Source organism: Protobothrops mucrosquamatus, unplaced genomic scaffold (genome assembly GCF_001527695.2).
Source record: "Protobothrops mucrosquamatus isolate PMUCROS unplaced genomic scaffold, P.Mucros_1.0 scaffold2345, whole genome shotgun sequence".
NCBI lineage: Eukaryota > Metazoa > Chordata > Lepidosauria > Squamata > Viperidae > Protobothrops > Protobothrops mucrosquamatus.
Genome location: NW_015388425.1, coordinates 160,915 through 175,576, shown reverse-complemented (window position 1 = coordinate 175,576; position 14,662 = coordinate 160,915). Strand labels below are relative to the sequence as shown.

Here is a 14,662-nt window from a genome sequence, read left to right as displayed (position 1 = left end):
CAGGGAGTTGGACTAGAATAGAGGTCCCCAACCTTTTGAGCACCAGGGACTGGTGACATGGAGAGAGATTTTTCCACAGACTGGAGGGCGCATGGTTTTGTGTGCTGCCTGCATCCTGTGGATGGAGCTTTCCTTGTTTGTGCGGACTGGTTGCTGGCATGCCGCAGACCGGTACTGGTCCACGGCCCAGGGGTTGGGGTGGACTAGAAGATCTTTGTGGTCCTTTCCAGCTCTGTTACTCTATTAATTTTTTTCTTGTTTAACTGCAGCTCTGATGAAAGGGACATAAGTACGAATCTCTCTTTGATCTTTCCATCCGCAGTTGGTCCTTGACTTAACGACCGCATTACGATCCTAAGCCCTGGTGTCCGTCAATCGGGTCACTCGCCGATTGACCCGATTGACCCAGTTGCCGTCTCGCTTGGGAAGGAGCAGGGCGCGATTACGGTTGCTTTGTTTTCCCAGATATCGAGGATTTCCGACACTACCTGGAGAAATGTTTTGATTTCGAGCAAGTCACGGTGAAGAAATTCCGAACGTGGGCGGAGCGACGGCAGTTCAACCGGGAGATGAAGAGGAAGCAAGCAGAGTCTGAAAGGCCCATTTTGCCAGCCAATCAGAAGCTGATCACGTTGTCTGTCCAAGACGCGCCCACCAAGAAAGGTAGGCTGGTTTTGTGAGCCTTTAATGCATGTTAAAGCCCCGAGAGTTAGCCAAAGTTCTACGTGGAACTGTTTTTTATTTGTTTGTCCGCCCCCCTCCCCATTCAGAGTTTTGTCTTTCATTCAAAGTTATGATGGATCTCCCCAGGGATACTTACAACCCAGGTCTAGCAGACGCCTACACCTATTTGCAGCGTCCCACAATCATGTGGCCACATTGTACAATGGTTTTGTCATAGTTCCGACAGATGAAACTCTTCAAAGAACTTTGAGGCATTGTTTACCTTAAAGAACCTTTATTAGAGTAGCATAGCTTTGGCACTAACATAGTTGAAGCCAAAATCTTGAGTTCCCCTCCCCTGAACACACAGTATCAAAGCATAATTCCCTTCTCTAATTTACAGTCATAAATCACCTTCTCCAATTAGTTTGAAATGCAGGCTTTCCCTCCATTACTTCATCCCGCCATTTCTTATCATCTATTTCAAAAGCCCTGAGTTCACACACTATGACAATATTGTTATGTCTAACTAACTCCCATCACCTTCCTCCCCCTCCCCCAGTATCATCTAATTCTAAGAGTAAAGCATAAGAAAGAAAAAGGCTGCATCTCCATATGTTCTCAAAAGGAAGAACATCCAATGTTAGCAGCATTGACAGGTTTTTTGCCCCCCAAAAATAGCATTTGCATCTTGGGTCCCATAACAAACAGTTGGTTTGCTTAACAGCCATGGTGACTGCCAATGCTTGCTTAATGACCACTGCCCCCCCCAAAAAAAAGTTGTAAAATCGGGTCGGTCTCATGACGACCCACTCTGCGACTGTCATGACTTATGAGGAGACTCCATTGTGGTCTTAAATGGAGGACTACCTACACCCAGGGGTGTTCAAACATGGCCCTTTTATGACTTATGGACTTCAACTCCCAGAATTCCTCAGCCAGCGTGCCTGACTGAGGAATTCTGGGAGTTGAAGTCCACAAGTCACAAAAGGGCCAAGTTTGAAGACCCTTGACCTACACTGAGTTTTCTTAATCCTGGAAAATGCTAATTTTATTTTTGACTCATTGTTAGGATACTGGGCTTGCTACCAAGGAATTGTATTTATCCTGCGGGACGTCTTAATGAAAGCAGTTCTCTAGCTGTTACCAGTGAACCATTTCAGAGATTCAAAGCCCCATCTGTGCAATATCCTTTATTTTCCAGAGTTTGTTATTAATCCCAATGGGAAGTCTGAAGTTTGTATCCTTCATGAATATATGCAACGCGTCTTGAAAGTACGACCTGTTTACAATTTCTTTGAATGTGGTAAGTCTTTTAATATTTATCGAAGTAACGATCCATTCATGGAAGCGACGATTACCTGGAGAGCTGTAGTAGATCTAAAGATCTACGCTTGAGCTGTGTGGCAGGATCCAATCTGGGTCAGTCCCCGGAATGAGGGGTTTAGTATACCGAGCTTTCGGGGAACTTCTTTCTAGCTGAATGTGTGCTTTGAGCTATTATGTGTTTAGTATTTATATGGTGCCTAGTTGTTGTTATTGTTGATTGGGGTCTTGATGGCTGGCTATTAAGTCGTTGGCTGTTGTTTCCTTGTGCAGCCAAGCCCTCACTTCCTAAATACTTGATAAGCTGGTGGTAAATCAGCAATCCTGTTGACTGATGGGGGGCCATTTCTTCAGTCACTTCCCTGAATGTTTTTGTACCTGCTTTTGTGTGCTTCTCTCTAGCACACAACCCCCAGACGCTATCTAACCATCTCATCCTCTGCCGTCCCTTTTCCTTTGGCCTTCCATCTTTCCCAACAGAAGGTCTTCTCCAGTGAGTCCTCTTTTCCTCACTTGACGACTATCTGAGTTTCAGCTTCAGAATTTGTCCTTCTAAAGAAGGACAGTTGTTCAGAGCAGGGTTGGTTTTCTTTAGGATCGACGATTGGATCTCCTTGCTAAGGGCCATAGTTGGATTCAAATAACCTCCCTGACATATAGAAAGAGTGCAGAGAAGAGCAACAAAGATGATTAGGGGACTGGAGGCTAAAACATATAAGGAACGGTTGCTGGAATTGGGAATGTCTAGTTTAACAAAGAGAAGGACGAGGGGGGACATGATAGCAGTCTTCCAATATCTCAGGGGCTGCCCCAAAGAAGAGGGAGTCAAGCTATTCTCCAAAGCACCTGAAGGCAGGACAAGAAGCAACGGGTGGAAACTAACCAAAGAGAGAAGCAACCTAGAACTAAGGAGAAACTTCCTGACAGTGAGAACAATTAACCAGTGGAACAACCTGCCTCCAGAAGCGGTGAATGTTCCAGCACTGGAGGTTTTTAAGAAGAGACCGGACAGCCATTTGTCTGAAATGGTATAGGGTTTCCTGCCTGAGCAGGGAGTTGGATTAGATGACCTCCAAGGTCCCTTCCAACTTTATTATTATTATTATTGTTATCATCATCATCATCCTAGGGTCAAGAATGCTAAACGTGGCCCTCTCGGTCTTCTTGATGGGATGAGATGGGACTTAACAATTTTGATTTTTCTCTCCTCTCCCTTTAAAGAGAACCCAAGTGAGCCTTTTGGAGCATCCGTTATTATTGATGGAGTGACTTACGGAGCAGGGACTGCCAGTAGCAAAAAACTTGCCAAGAATAAAGCTGGTAAGTAAAAGCCATCTAGAACTACGGATGATTAGTGGAGCCCAAATTTTTTTTTTTTAGCATTCTCAGAAAATTGGTGCATCGGTTCTGATTCTGCGTGCGATTTTCTGTGATTGGGTTTTAAAAGTTTCCAGGTCCACCCATTAACACACGACAAAGAAGACGACAGGAAATGACCCCAATGAAAATTGCACGCCTGGTTTTCAGAGGTCTCTGCTCATTCCAGTTGTTTGGGGGTTTTTTTTCAGCCCGAGCTACTCTGGAAATCCTCATCCCTGATTTTGTTAAGCAGACATCTGAGGAGAAGCCCAAAGATAGTGAGGAGTTAGAGGTACGTTCAGAGCTGAGTCTTTGCATGTTAAATTCCTTTAAACCTTCAGCTTTTTTGCCTAGCATAAGAGCTGCCAATTTAAGTGATTTATTTGTCCTTTGACTCCTTCTGTCAGTGGAAGGACTTAACCAGAGGGAGGTAGCCTTTGGAAAGAAAAATAATAAAGTCTCCCTCTCTTTCGCTCAAATATTGGTACCGTCTTTTATTTCATGGGCCTGAAATGAATTTAATAATAATAATAATAATAATAATAATAATAATAATAATAATAATAATAATAATAATAATAATAATAATAATAATAAAGTTGGAAGGGACCTTGGAGGTCATCGAGTCCAACCCCCTGCTCAGGCAGGAAACCCTACACCATTTCGGACAAATGGCTGTCCAGTCTCTTCTTAAGTGATAGCTGAACAATTTGGATGATAATGTCTTAGATTAATCAGCCAAGACAAACTTTATTGTAAGTCATGAACCCTGGCTCAATAAGCTAAGGTATAAACGACCTTTGTATCTCTTCAAGAAGACCATGTCCTTCTCACTTTTCAGCATGTTATCAAAATATTTGGAAATGGAGAACATATAGATTAAAACCAATTTTGGACCCTGTTCAAACAGTGGCTTACTCCAACTCCAATGTCAAATATAGCCCTTCTGAGCTTGTATTAATTATATTCATGGTTCCTAATCCCAGCTCCTAGCAAACTCAATGTGAACGCAAACAATTTTGTTCTGCTCTTTATTTTGTTCTCCTAAATCTATCCTTGTTAGTTTATCTCTTAATACTGTGCAGAATGACAGTCTTTCTCTACCATTAAGTGATCGTTTACCGATTTTGTTGTAGTATTTTAACCATATCAGTATTGAGGACTCGCGGGTATACGAACTGACCAGTAAAGCTGGGCTCCTGTCTCCATATCAGATCCTTCATGAGTGCCTTAAAAGGTGAGTTGCATGATTTATGCTTTGAGGAAGCTTTCATTTTTATTTTATATATATATACCATAGCCTCATCTGTTCTTTTTTCCCCTTCCTTTAATCTGGGAGAATGTAGAAATGGTTCCCTAAAATACGATAACTGTTTTAAGAATTAGTCTGCCTGGGACCGAGCCCTCTCTGTGTGGTTATTGCAGTCTTAACTCTACTTTGTGAATGTTATGATTGTCTGCCAATGTGCATGTTTAAAAGACATGCTGCAGCTGGGACAGGGAGATTGGAAAACGGCTATTTCCTATACAGATGGTCCTCGGCTTCCAGCTGTTCATTTGGGGCCCGTTCAAAGTTGCAAGGCCACTGAAAAAAAGTGATTTATGACCATTTTTCACACTTACGGCCATCACAACATCCCCATGGTTGCATGATCAAAATTCAGAGGCTTGGCAACTGACTCCTATTTATGACAGTTGCACTAGCCCAGGATCATGTCACCTTTTGGGAACCCCTGACAAGCAAAGTCAATGGGGAGGCCAGCCACTTAACAACCGTGTTACTAACTTAACAATTGTGATCCACTTAACAACTGTGGCAAGAAAGGTCCTAAGAAATGGGACAAAGTTCTCGCTTAGCAACAGAAAGTTTGGGCTCAATTGTGATTGTGAATCTAGGACTTCCTGTACATTTTGCTCAAACTATTGTGGGGTCCTTGGTGCTTTCTGAGCTTGGTCGTTTTCTTCCACTGATGACGTTGCCTAGTTTGGTAATGAAACGTCTGCAAAAAAAGCCACCAAGCTGAGAGAGCACCGAGGACCCCACAGTTCAACCCTGAGCTCCAAATATTAACTTTTGTTGGTATCACACCCTATTAGATGGCCAGTTGAGATTCACTGTGGGAGGCTGTAATTTGTTAAAACTCAAACTCATAATTATTAGAATATATCTCTGTTTTACATGGTGGCTAGGCAGACTCCAGAACTGGGACAACTTGTTTAGCACATGCAGTAAAAACCAGTATTGTTTTTGTCCTTCCAAAATTATGAATAGTGGTTTAGCTGAACGTTATTTTACATTGGCATCCAGTTTTGATGTGAGCGTTTGTTTTAAAAAATTGACATTTTTAATTGGTAAACCCAGACTTTTTAAACACTCAGTGTTTCTAACAGTATTTAATTTGTCCTTCAGAAACCACGGCATGGGTGATACATCTATAAAATTTGAAGTGATTCCTGGCAAGAATCAGAAGAGCGAATACGTTATGACCTGTGGGAAACACACTGTGCGGGGCTGGTGTACGTATAACAATTACTAAGAAAATCTCTGGAAAATTTGTTAGATTTATATATCACTTTTCCTCTGAGAACCTAAGCGTCCTTGGTGGTGTTGGTTTTTCTTAACCAGTCAGAATTTCCTATGTATTGATCTCTTAACCACATGACATTATCATTTTAGTTAACAGTTTTCAAACAAGAACAGAAGCGTTTATACCTGAGTACATCTGTATCAAAGCTAGAAATTTAATTTTTTAAAATATGTTGAAGATAAGACAGTGGTGGCGAACCTATGGCAAGGGTGCCAGAGGCGGCACTCAAGAGCCCTCTCTGTGGGCACGTGCGCCGACGCCCCAGTCCTAGGCCTTCAGCTGGGTTTTATAAAACCTTTTCGTTTTAGGCCTCCGCCACCATGTGCAAAAAAAAAAAAAAAGGTTCAATCAGTCAATTTCAACTTCTCGCGGGAAAAAAAAGATCTTGCAAAGTTGGAATTGATTGATTGAACTTTTTAGTCCCACCCAGTCTGCCGTTACCACTGCAGCCACGCCCACCCAATGGGCCACGCCCACCCGGCACCCGACGATGCATAAGTGGGTTTGGGGTTGCAGTTTGGGTACTCAGTCTCTAAAAGGTTCGCCATCACTGAGATAAGATAACCTTTATTGTCATTTTTTTTTACTGTGGGCACAATGGCACACATCAAAAAATGAAATTTAGTTGCCCGCTCTCAAAGTGAAACACATACATGACACAGACCTAAACATACTATATACAACATGTGTATAGAGCCACACCCCTACATATACGTAACAAATAAATATTAAATACTGTCCATCTTGAATATATAATGGAAGGAGGAAGCTTGAGAGTTCACAAGGTTAATGCTGTATGGAATGAAATAAGTTTGTAGTGACAAGAACATCATCCTATTGGCTACTTAAGATTAATGCTTTCCTATGCTTATACACTCACAATTGTTAAGAACCGAAGTGGATAATTTAATTGGTGGCTATTCCCTTAAAAATGACAAATCTCACGTATATAATGTACAAAATATTCCGCGTCGTAGAACTGAAACCCTCTTCTTTAAAAGTACGATTTCCTCAAGGCAGTATTTTTTTTTTTCCCCTCCAACTTCTGTGTCCATTTCCTGAAAGTTTACTACACACGTGCGATTTTACAACTTGCTTTGTGGTGATTTTGCAGGTAAAAACAAAAGAGTTGGAAAACAATTGGCTTCCCAGAAAATCCTTCAGCTGCTTCACCCGCATGTGAAAAACTGGGGTTCTTTATTGCGCATGTATGGCAGAGAGAGCAGTAAGATGGTTAAGCAGGTAAAGAATTCCCTGTCCTGCCTGGCCTTCAGACTAAATAAAGGAGATTTCTATTTAAATATGAAAAAAAAATATATCTATCTCTTGTCTGCGATTAAAGTCGCTTAGACTGAATTCGGAGGCTTCTTTAAAAGTAGGATTCGAAAGGGCCCGTATTAAAACCGAAGATCTCACGGGAACGTTTCCTTTAATTTTGATGCCTCGGTGTAGGAAACCTCTGACAAAAGTGTGGTAGAGCTTCAGCAGTATGCCAAAAAGAACAAGCCAAATCTGCACATTCTGAACAAGTTACAAGAGGAGATGAAAAAGTTAGCACAAGAAAGGGTGAGTAGCGCCTTTGTAAGCTGCCTTGCAACTCTGGGTTTATGGTCCTGCTTACTTAACAGGGTTCTCCTGATTCTTAAACGTGAAAGCATTTAGAATAGGGGGTCCTCAACCTTGGCAACTTTTAAGACTTGTGGACTTCAGCTGGCTGGCTGAGGAATTCTGGGAGTTGAAGTCCACGAGTCATAAAAGAGCCAAGGTTGCCTACCCCTGGCCTAGACATTGGTATTTGACTATAAAACTTTTTAACATTCATACTTGTGTTTTTTTTAATCTAGGGAAAATGTTAATATAGATTGCAAGTCCAGTCTTAAAAGTGGCCAAGGTTGAGGACCCCTGATTTAGAAAGTCCTTTTTTTTCCTTCTTCTTGTGCCATATCCGTTATCGGACGTTGGCGATCCTGTTTTTATCAGCAGCCGCACGAAAAAGGGCTGCTGAGTTTTGTCCAAACCAGTCCCTTAGATTTTGAAGCCACGATGCTCTTCTTCTGCCTGGACCTCGTTGGCCTTCCATCTTTCCCTGGAGGATTAAATGGAGCATGCCGTATTTTTCTGGGTGTCGCCTCACATGTCCGAAATCTTCTAATTTTCGTTTTTTAATTGTTTTGATGATTTCCCTTGGCTTTCCCAGGCGGCTTATCACCTCCTCATTTCTGATTCTTGTCAGCCCAGCTTATACGTAACGGCCGTCTGTCAATCCACATTTCAAATGCTTCTAGTCTCTTCAGGTGGCCTTCTGTCAGAGACCAACTCTCTACTCCATAGTAAAGCTTTTCTGATTAGATTTCTTTTCTTTCTTTTTTTGCCAGACACTGTTATTTTCTACAATGTATTTCTAAGATTGCTAAGAATCTCATGTTGTTTTCACAAAGTATGATAACCAGCCTGGCCTTTATCCTTATGTGAAACTATAACCATAGGAAGGGGATACGGATGCACTTATTTTAAAACTCCACTTTTCTCCTTCCCTTACGAACCCAAGCCGAGGTCTCCAACTGGGATGTTAACAAAAAAAAAAATCTGACAATATTGAGAGCAGCCAGTCCATCCATGTCCCTTTAGGCTAGGGGTCTTCAAACTTGGCTCTTCGATGACTTGTGGACTTGAACTCACAGAATTCCTCAGCCACCGTGCCTGGCTGAGGAATTCTGGGAGTTGAAGTCCAGTTGAAGACCCCTGCTTTAGGCAACCTTTATTTCCAAGAAAAAGATGTTACAATTTCTATTTTAAGTTTCCCCAGCAAATAGCGCACTGGTGCCTGAGGTAAGAACGCTAGGCTGATGATGGACAGCCTCGCGTTTGAGACCCGTGGCTGCCGCAGGATGGGTTGAGCTCCCGTCACACGCTCTGACTCCCCGCCAACTCAGCAGTTTGAAAGCAGGGCCCACAAATAGATTAATGGGTACCAATTCAGTGGGCAACTTCACGGTGCTGTCACCAGCAAATCCTTTCACCACGGAAGCACTTTGGTGTTCCAACAAGCAGGTGTAAACTAGGATAACGTGGAGCAAAATCGGATATTCATGTTCTGTTCAGGGAACGTTTGAACGTTGGTATCCAGCGAGGAATGAAGGATGTGTATAATTATGGCTGGCTTTTCTTTATATATTTTTCTAGGAGGAAACACGAAAGAAACCCAAGATGACCATTGTAGAGTCTGCTCAGCCTGGCAGCGAGCCCCTCTGTACTGTTGATGTGTAAGGGGAAAGATTAGGAATTGGAGCAATAAAACAAGTGGCGAAAGCTAGGGATGGTTTTCATTTTTTATTTTTTTTCTGTCAAAACAGTTTGAGGAAGAAATTGGTTTGCTTCGGGAAACAACCTGTCAAAAGCTGCTTCAAACGTGCATTGTGTGTTTGCATCAGGGTGATCATGCTACGTTTTGTGTGTACTTCCCAAGGTGTTGTTATTCAAAAGGGCAAAATTCTACCCGGCCATCCAGAGCTGGGCAAACTCACTCCCCATCCTTTGTGTTGCCTTTGATGGAGATGCTTCAGGATTAAATCCATAATATCCATTTAAAGAGCGGGACGAACGTGTAACCCAGGACCATATATCTCTTCCTGCTTTTAGTTTTCTGAAAGGGTTTCTTGTATTTCTGCACAAAAAAATTAAGCACTGATCTGCACATTTTGGACAGCTTACACTGAAGGAAAGACACAAAAGGGTGTGTCACTTTATGCCCTGCTGAGTGAGATTAGGCCAGTAGGATTGCTCCTCCGTGAATTTTTTACAGTCTTTTAAGAATTTTCAGCATGGGTACCCTGATTATCAGAGCAAAACTGATTGCATCTATGCTCTGAGGTTTCCATTTTTGTAATGGTGGCCTTTCATTTAAAACAAACACGAACATAGGAAACTGTGATTATAAGCTATATTTCAGTTTCTCTTCGATGTAAACAACGAACACTTGGCATAAAGATGAGCCAGGCACCACTGCTCTGCAACTTCATGGCTTATAACCATGTTTTCTCACGGTTTACCAGAGTCACCGTGAGTGCAGCAGCAGTAGTGCTAGATAAGGCTGCATATTTTATCGTGTCAGTTAAAATTGCAACACTTAGCATTTATTCCCCATCAGGAAAATCACTGGACTCCTTTCAAGTTGAGGTTATTATTATTTTTTTTAATGTGACTGTCTTTATTTTTATTGCCTGTTTAGTACTTGCAAATCTGGCTTCGGGAACTATTTGAATGTAAAGTGAAATACATCAGAGAGGACTCTTAAAAAAAAACTCCGAAGTAAATTCTGTTGTTGAAGTCAAGAATATGAAGGTTTTCTGCTTAAGGCAAACCTGCCAGTCCACGGTTATAGAAGGTATGAGTAGCAAAAACTACTGCGAAAGAAATCCATACCATTTTGTGATATTTTTTTTTCCCCCTCCAGTAAATGTCTTATGGAGATTCTCAGTCCTCGAGGTTGTGGTTGTCCCAAAGGTGTTTTTTTAAAAGGCAACTGGACTTTTGTTTTTTCCTTGAAGAAATTGTTTTGCTTCTCATCTTCAGTTCTGACTGAATGGTGGAGGATGGATGGATTTACATTCCTCGCAGTCATCTGGTCGTTCGCGCTCCCTCCGAGAGTCCTTCCATCCTTCAGTCAGAACCGAAGAAGCTTCTCGGATGAGAAGCGAAATGTCTTCAAGAAAAAAACCAAGAAGCACCTTTGGGACATTTTTTTCCAGCAAGACGTCAACCCTCCCTAAAAACCAAAAGGAAGGATTGGTGATCTAATATCCCGCCCCCCTCCTTGATGTTCATTAAAGCAATGCCAGCCACCTTTTAATGCTCATTAACAACACGGCTGCATGCACGGGGGCTGCTAATCCGAAATGCAGAAAAACGCCAGGATCTCAAAAATACGTGTTTTTTTCTTTCTTTCTTTGCCACGGTCTGTATTTGCTCCGCTCAGCTTCTGTTCCCTCGCAATGAGAGTTTGGCCTGTGCATGGCTGGTTGCACGCAGTAATGTTTGAAACCTCTGAATAAAATGTTGTGTAATAACGTTTATCTCTGCAGGAGGCAGATCGCTTCAGTTGGAAGCTTTGCCAACAAAAAATCTCGGTAGGAATATTAAAAAAAAAATCCAGTTGTGTAACTGTTAGAACGCTCCCTTTCACCCTGGATGTTTGCAAATATTCCTGGGGCCCTTGGGTGACATTTTGGCCCCGTGGAATTTTGTCCCATAGATGTTCCTTCGGGTTCATGATTTGCCACAGAATTAAGCATGACACTGAAGTGTCTAGATTTCTGTTCTTCAGACAGCCAGTTTCTAATTTTTACCCTAGTCTTACAAACGCCGCCGATTCAAAAGGAAGTCGGATATTTCTTTTCTACGGAAGTAGGGAAATTGCTTTCTTTCCCCCAAACTTAGAATGTTTTTTGCAGGTCCTCTGCAGAGTTATCACAGTTGCCTCTTTTTTCCAGAAGTGTTTTTTGTTAGGTCGAGTGTATTTGGTTTTAGCCTTACTTGTCAGAATCGGTAAAAAGGTTCGCCACCGCCCTTCAAAACATCTAGATGTTATCATTGTAAACCAAAGGCTAGTATAAAAACATTATGCATTATTTGAACAAGTGCTGCAGCGTCTTGACGTTTCAACCACGCGCAATAACAGCTGGGACAACTCCCCCCCCCTTGTCGTTGTTGTCGTCCCTGTGAAATATTTCTCGTCCTTGCCCACATTTACTATAGTTTGCGGAGGAAAGTCTTAATATTTTGCCCCAGAGCACAAGCTGCTGTGATCCACCGTCTCATCCATTCATTCCAGTTTCTGCATGAATATCCGTGCAGTCTGATTTAAAGTTCCATTCGGAACTTTCTCACAGTCTTGATTAACTTGTGTTTTTTTTTCTAGTCAAATCACTTGGGATTTCTGTTTTGGCAACGTCTAAAATTATAGTTGTTTTCTTCCTTCCCTCTTCTCCCTTTTAACCTTCATTAAATCAGTGTATTTTTCTGGATGGGCTCCCTTTTTCATTGCACTAACCTTCAAGAAATAAAAGACTTTCTTGCTTTTTATTCTTTCCTTGAGAAATGTGAGACAAACCCATTTAAGTGGTCGTTAATTAGTCAAATAACAACGGATGCAAACAAGTCGGACGCTATCCATTGACAGCGCCGATAAAATTTACTTGGTCCAGTCAATTGGATTCTTAACTGCTGGGAACAAATCACTGTGTATTCTAACATTGCTCATACTTGCAGAAGTATTTCACTCTATAGCTTTTTCCATCTTCTACTAACTAATCTGTATTCTTGGCGATGGTGAAAACTGTAATAATTTCTCTCTAGTGGGGGTGTTCCAAGTTTTATGCTGGCCTGTCCGTCCCATGGAACAATTTGCAGTGATTAATCGCAGTATTGTATTTTGAAAATGAATGTGACCAACTCAATGTTAACTGGGTGCTGTTATGAATTGTGACTAATGCAAGTGGTCGGCTGGTGCCCTTATAAAGTCTTATTCTTTGAGCCTCTTGTGTTACGACTTTTGAGTTACTTGTTTCCTTTTCCCAAATATTAGTTTTCAGCAATAAAAGTTTGATCTTATGTAAGATTTTTTTATTATTATCTGGTACTGCCAATCATAATTTCTCCAGAGAAGCAGCTTTGAATTGTGCAGCTCAAATTTCCTTCCATCTAGGAGGAGGATGTGATTGGCAGAACACATTTCCTTCCATCGGTGCATTTTCTATGTGAGTGAAGAGAGTTAAATAAAAGTATGTTTAGATGTTTTTGGGGCAGGGGGAGACCCCTCAAAGCGGTCTGTGGTCGCCTGGGAGACCACAGTGTCATCACGGGGGGTCTTGTGAAGATTTGAAAAAAATGTTATTTAAATCTTGGGGGTCCGTGGCCACAAAAGGTATTTAAAAGGAGTTTGACGTGAAAAGGTTGAGTACCGCTTTATAAATCCCTAGTAAGACCACACCTGGAATACTGCAGCCAATTTTGGTCACCATATCACAAAAAAGATGTTGTGAGTTTGGAAAAAATTCAGAGAAGAGCTACTAAGATGATCAAAGGCGTGGAGAGTAAAACATACAAAGAACGGCTGCGGGACTTGGGTTTGGCTAGTCTAAAGAAGAAAAGAAATAGGGGAGACATGATAGCAGTGTTCCAGTATCTGAGGGGCTGCCACAAAGAAGAGGGTGTCAGGTTATTCTCCAAAGCACCCAGAGGGCAGGACAAGAAACAACGGTTGGAAACTGAACAAAGAGAGAAGCAACCTGGAATTAAGAAGAAACTTCCTGACAGTGAGGACAATCAACCAGTGGAACAGCTTGCCACCAGAAATCGTGGGTGCTCCATTACTGCAGGTTTTTAAGAAGAGACTGGACAGTCACTTGTCTGAGATGGTATAGGTTCTCTTGCTTGAGCAGGGGGCTGGACTAGAAGACCTCCAAGGTACCTTCCACCTATTCTATATTCCTCTATTCTATTCTGTTCTATTCTCCATTCTATTCTATGTATTCTGGGGGTGCTGTCTTTTTGAGGTTCTTTTAACCACATTAATTAAAACTAGGGGATTCAGCATTTAACAAAGTAGAAATTAGTACAGGCACTCCTTGACTTAACAATCATTTGTCACATGGTCACCCGCTTTACAACCAAGCGACGTGCGACCGTAATGGGCAGACTCCATTATTGTACATCAAGGATTACTCCAATTGTGGCAAGTACAACTTTGGTCATACATTAGGGACAAAGAAAGCTACACAACACAAATGCACCCAATGGGTTTAATTTGTTTGGTACACAGGGCACTCGCCCCATTTGCTCCATGATTTCAAAAATATGCCATTGTGAGAAAAGGACGCAGTCTGAAATTGTACCTTCTTGAAGCCTTTGCTTCTAACAGTCCCCTTAATCTCTTGACCTACTTCAACTTGGTACTTTTTGCAAATCTTAAGCAGCAGCTGGCTGGGCAACGAAGAGAAGGGGAGGGGGGAAGCAGCAGACCCTTTTTAAGACCAGGAAGTAAAACACGAGTCCCTTCTGTGCTGGGCTGACTGGGAATGGCTAACTGGGACACTCCATCGCTGTTTTTGGGAGGGAGTCTGCGGTGTCTGCCTCGAGGGAAGTTGCCTCTTGGGATTTCACATCTGGGACGTCCACCAGCTTCACACCTGGAATCTCCGCCGAGCCCGCAGGGACACTACTCGCCTTGCTGTTTGGATACTCGATTCTTTCAAAGAAGAAAAGCATCTCGCAATGCATCGTGTGGGGGAAAAGATCCACCGCGGTCGCTTTGATGATCCGGAAAGGGCTGCCCTTCACACGGTGAGAAGGTGCTCGACAAAGGCTATGGGAGAGAGAAAAATAAAAATAAAATTATTTGATGTTTGAGGCTGCTTCTCTCCCTTGTGCTCCCTGCCACGCTCCCATCGCTGGGTTCAGTTCTGCACATCCGTAGGAGGTTAACGTGAATCAACATTTGCCCATAGCATTAACGATGGCGAAGGAAGCAGGGAAGGCTTGGACTCCGACTGGTTGGCCCAGGGGGAGGAGACGGAAGCAGGTCTTGAGACGGTTATATGGGAGGAGTTTGACTCTGTTGCTCCCGAGGATGTGGACAGGGTCTTGGGAGGGCTGAATGCAACCACATGTTTGTTGGATCCGTGCCCCTCCTGGCTGGTACTGGCAGCTCGGGAGGGTACACGAGCCTG

At 42.5% G+C, this 14,662-nt stretch overlaps 2 protein-coding genes across 2 annotated transcripts in view; one reads left to right on the top strand and one right to left on the bottom strand.

The window, feature by feature from the left end:
• DGCR8 (DGCR8 microprocessor complex subunit) overlaps positions 1-9,249 on the top strand; it is a 12,946-nt gene extending 3,697 nt beyond the window's left edge. Inside the window, 10 exon segments of the mRNA XM_015824767.1 lie at positions 208-460; positions 463-663; positions 1,868-1,969; positions 3,211-3,309; positions 3,558-3,640; positions 4,485-4,585; positions 5,759-5,865; positions 7,051-7,178; positions 7,389-7,502; positions 9,120-9,249. Of these exon segments, the coding sequence (XP_015680253.1) occupies positions 208-460; positions 463-663; positions 1,868-1,969; positions 3,211-3,309; positions 3,558-3,640; positions 4,485-4,585; positions 5,759-5,865; positions 7,051-7,178; positions 7,389-7,502; positions 9,120-9,203 (1,272 nt within the window). The 3' untranslated portion in view covers positions 9,204-9,249.
• Positions 9,250-13,727: 4,478 nt separating this feature from the next.
• The window catches only part of TRMT2A (tRNA methyltransferase 2 homolog A), a 9,675-nt gene continuing 8,740 nt past the window's right edge, over positions 13,728-14,662 (bottom strand). Inside the window, exon 9 of the mRNA XM_015824761.1 lies at positions 13,728-14,308. Within this exon, the coding sequence (XP_015680247.1) occupies positions 14,016-14,308 (293 nt within the window). The 3' untranslated portion in view covers positions 13,728-14,015. The remainder of the gene's footprint in view (positions 14,309-14,662) is intronic.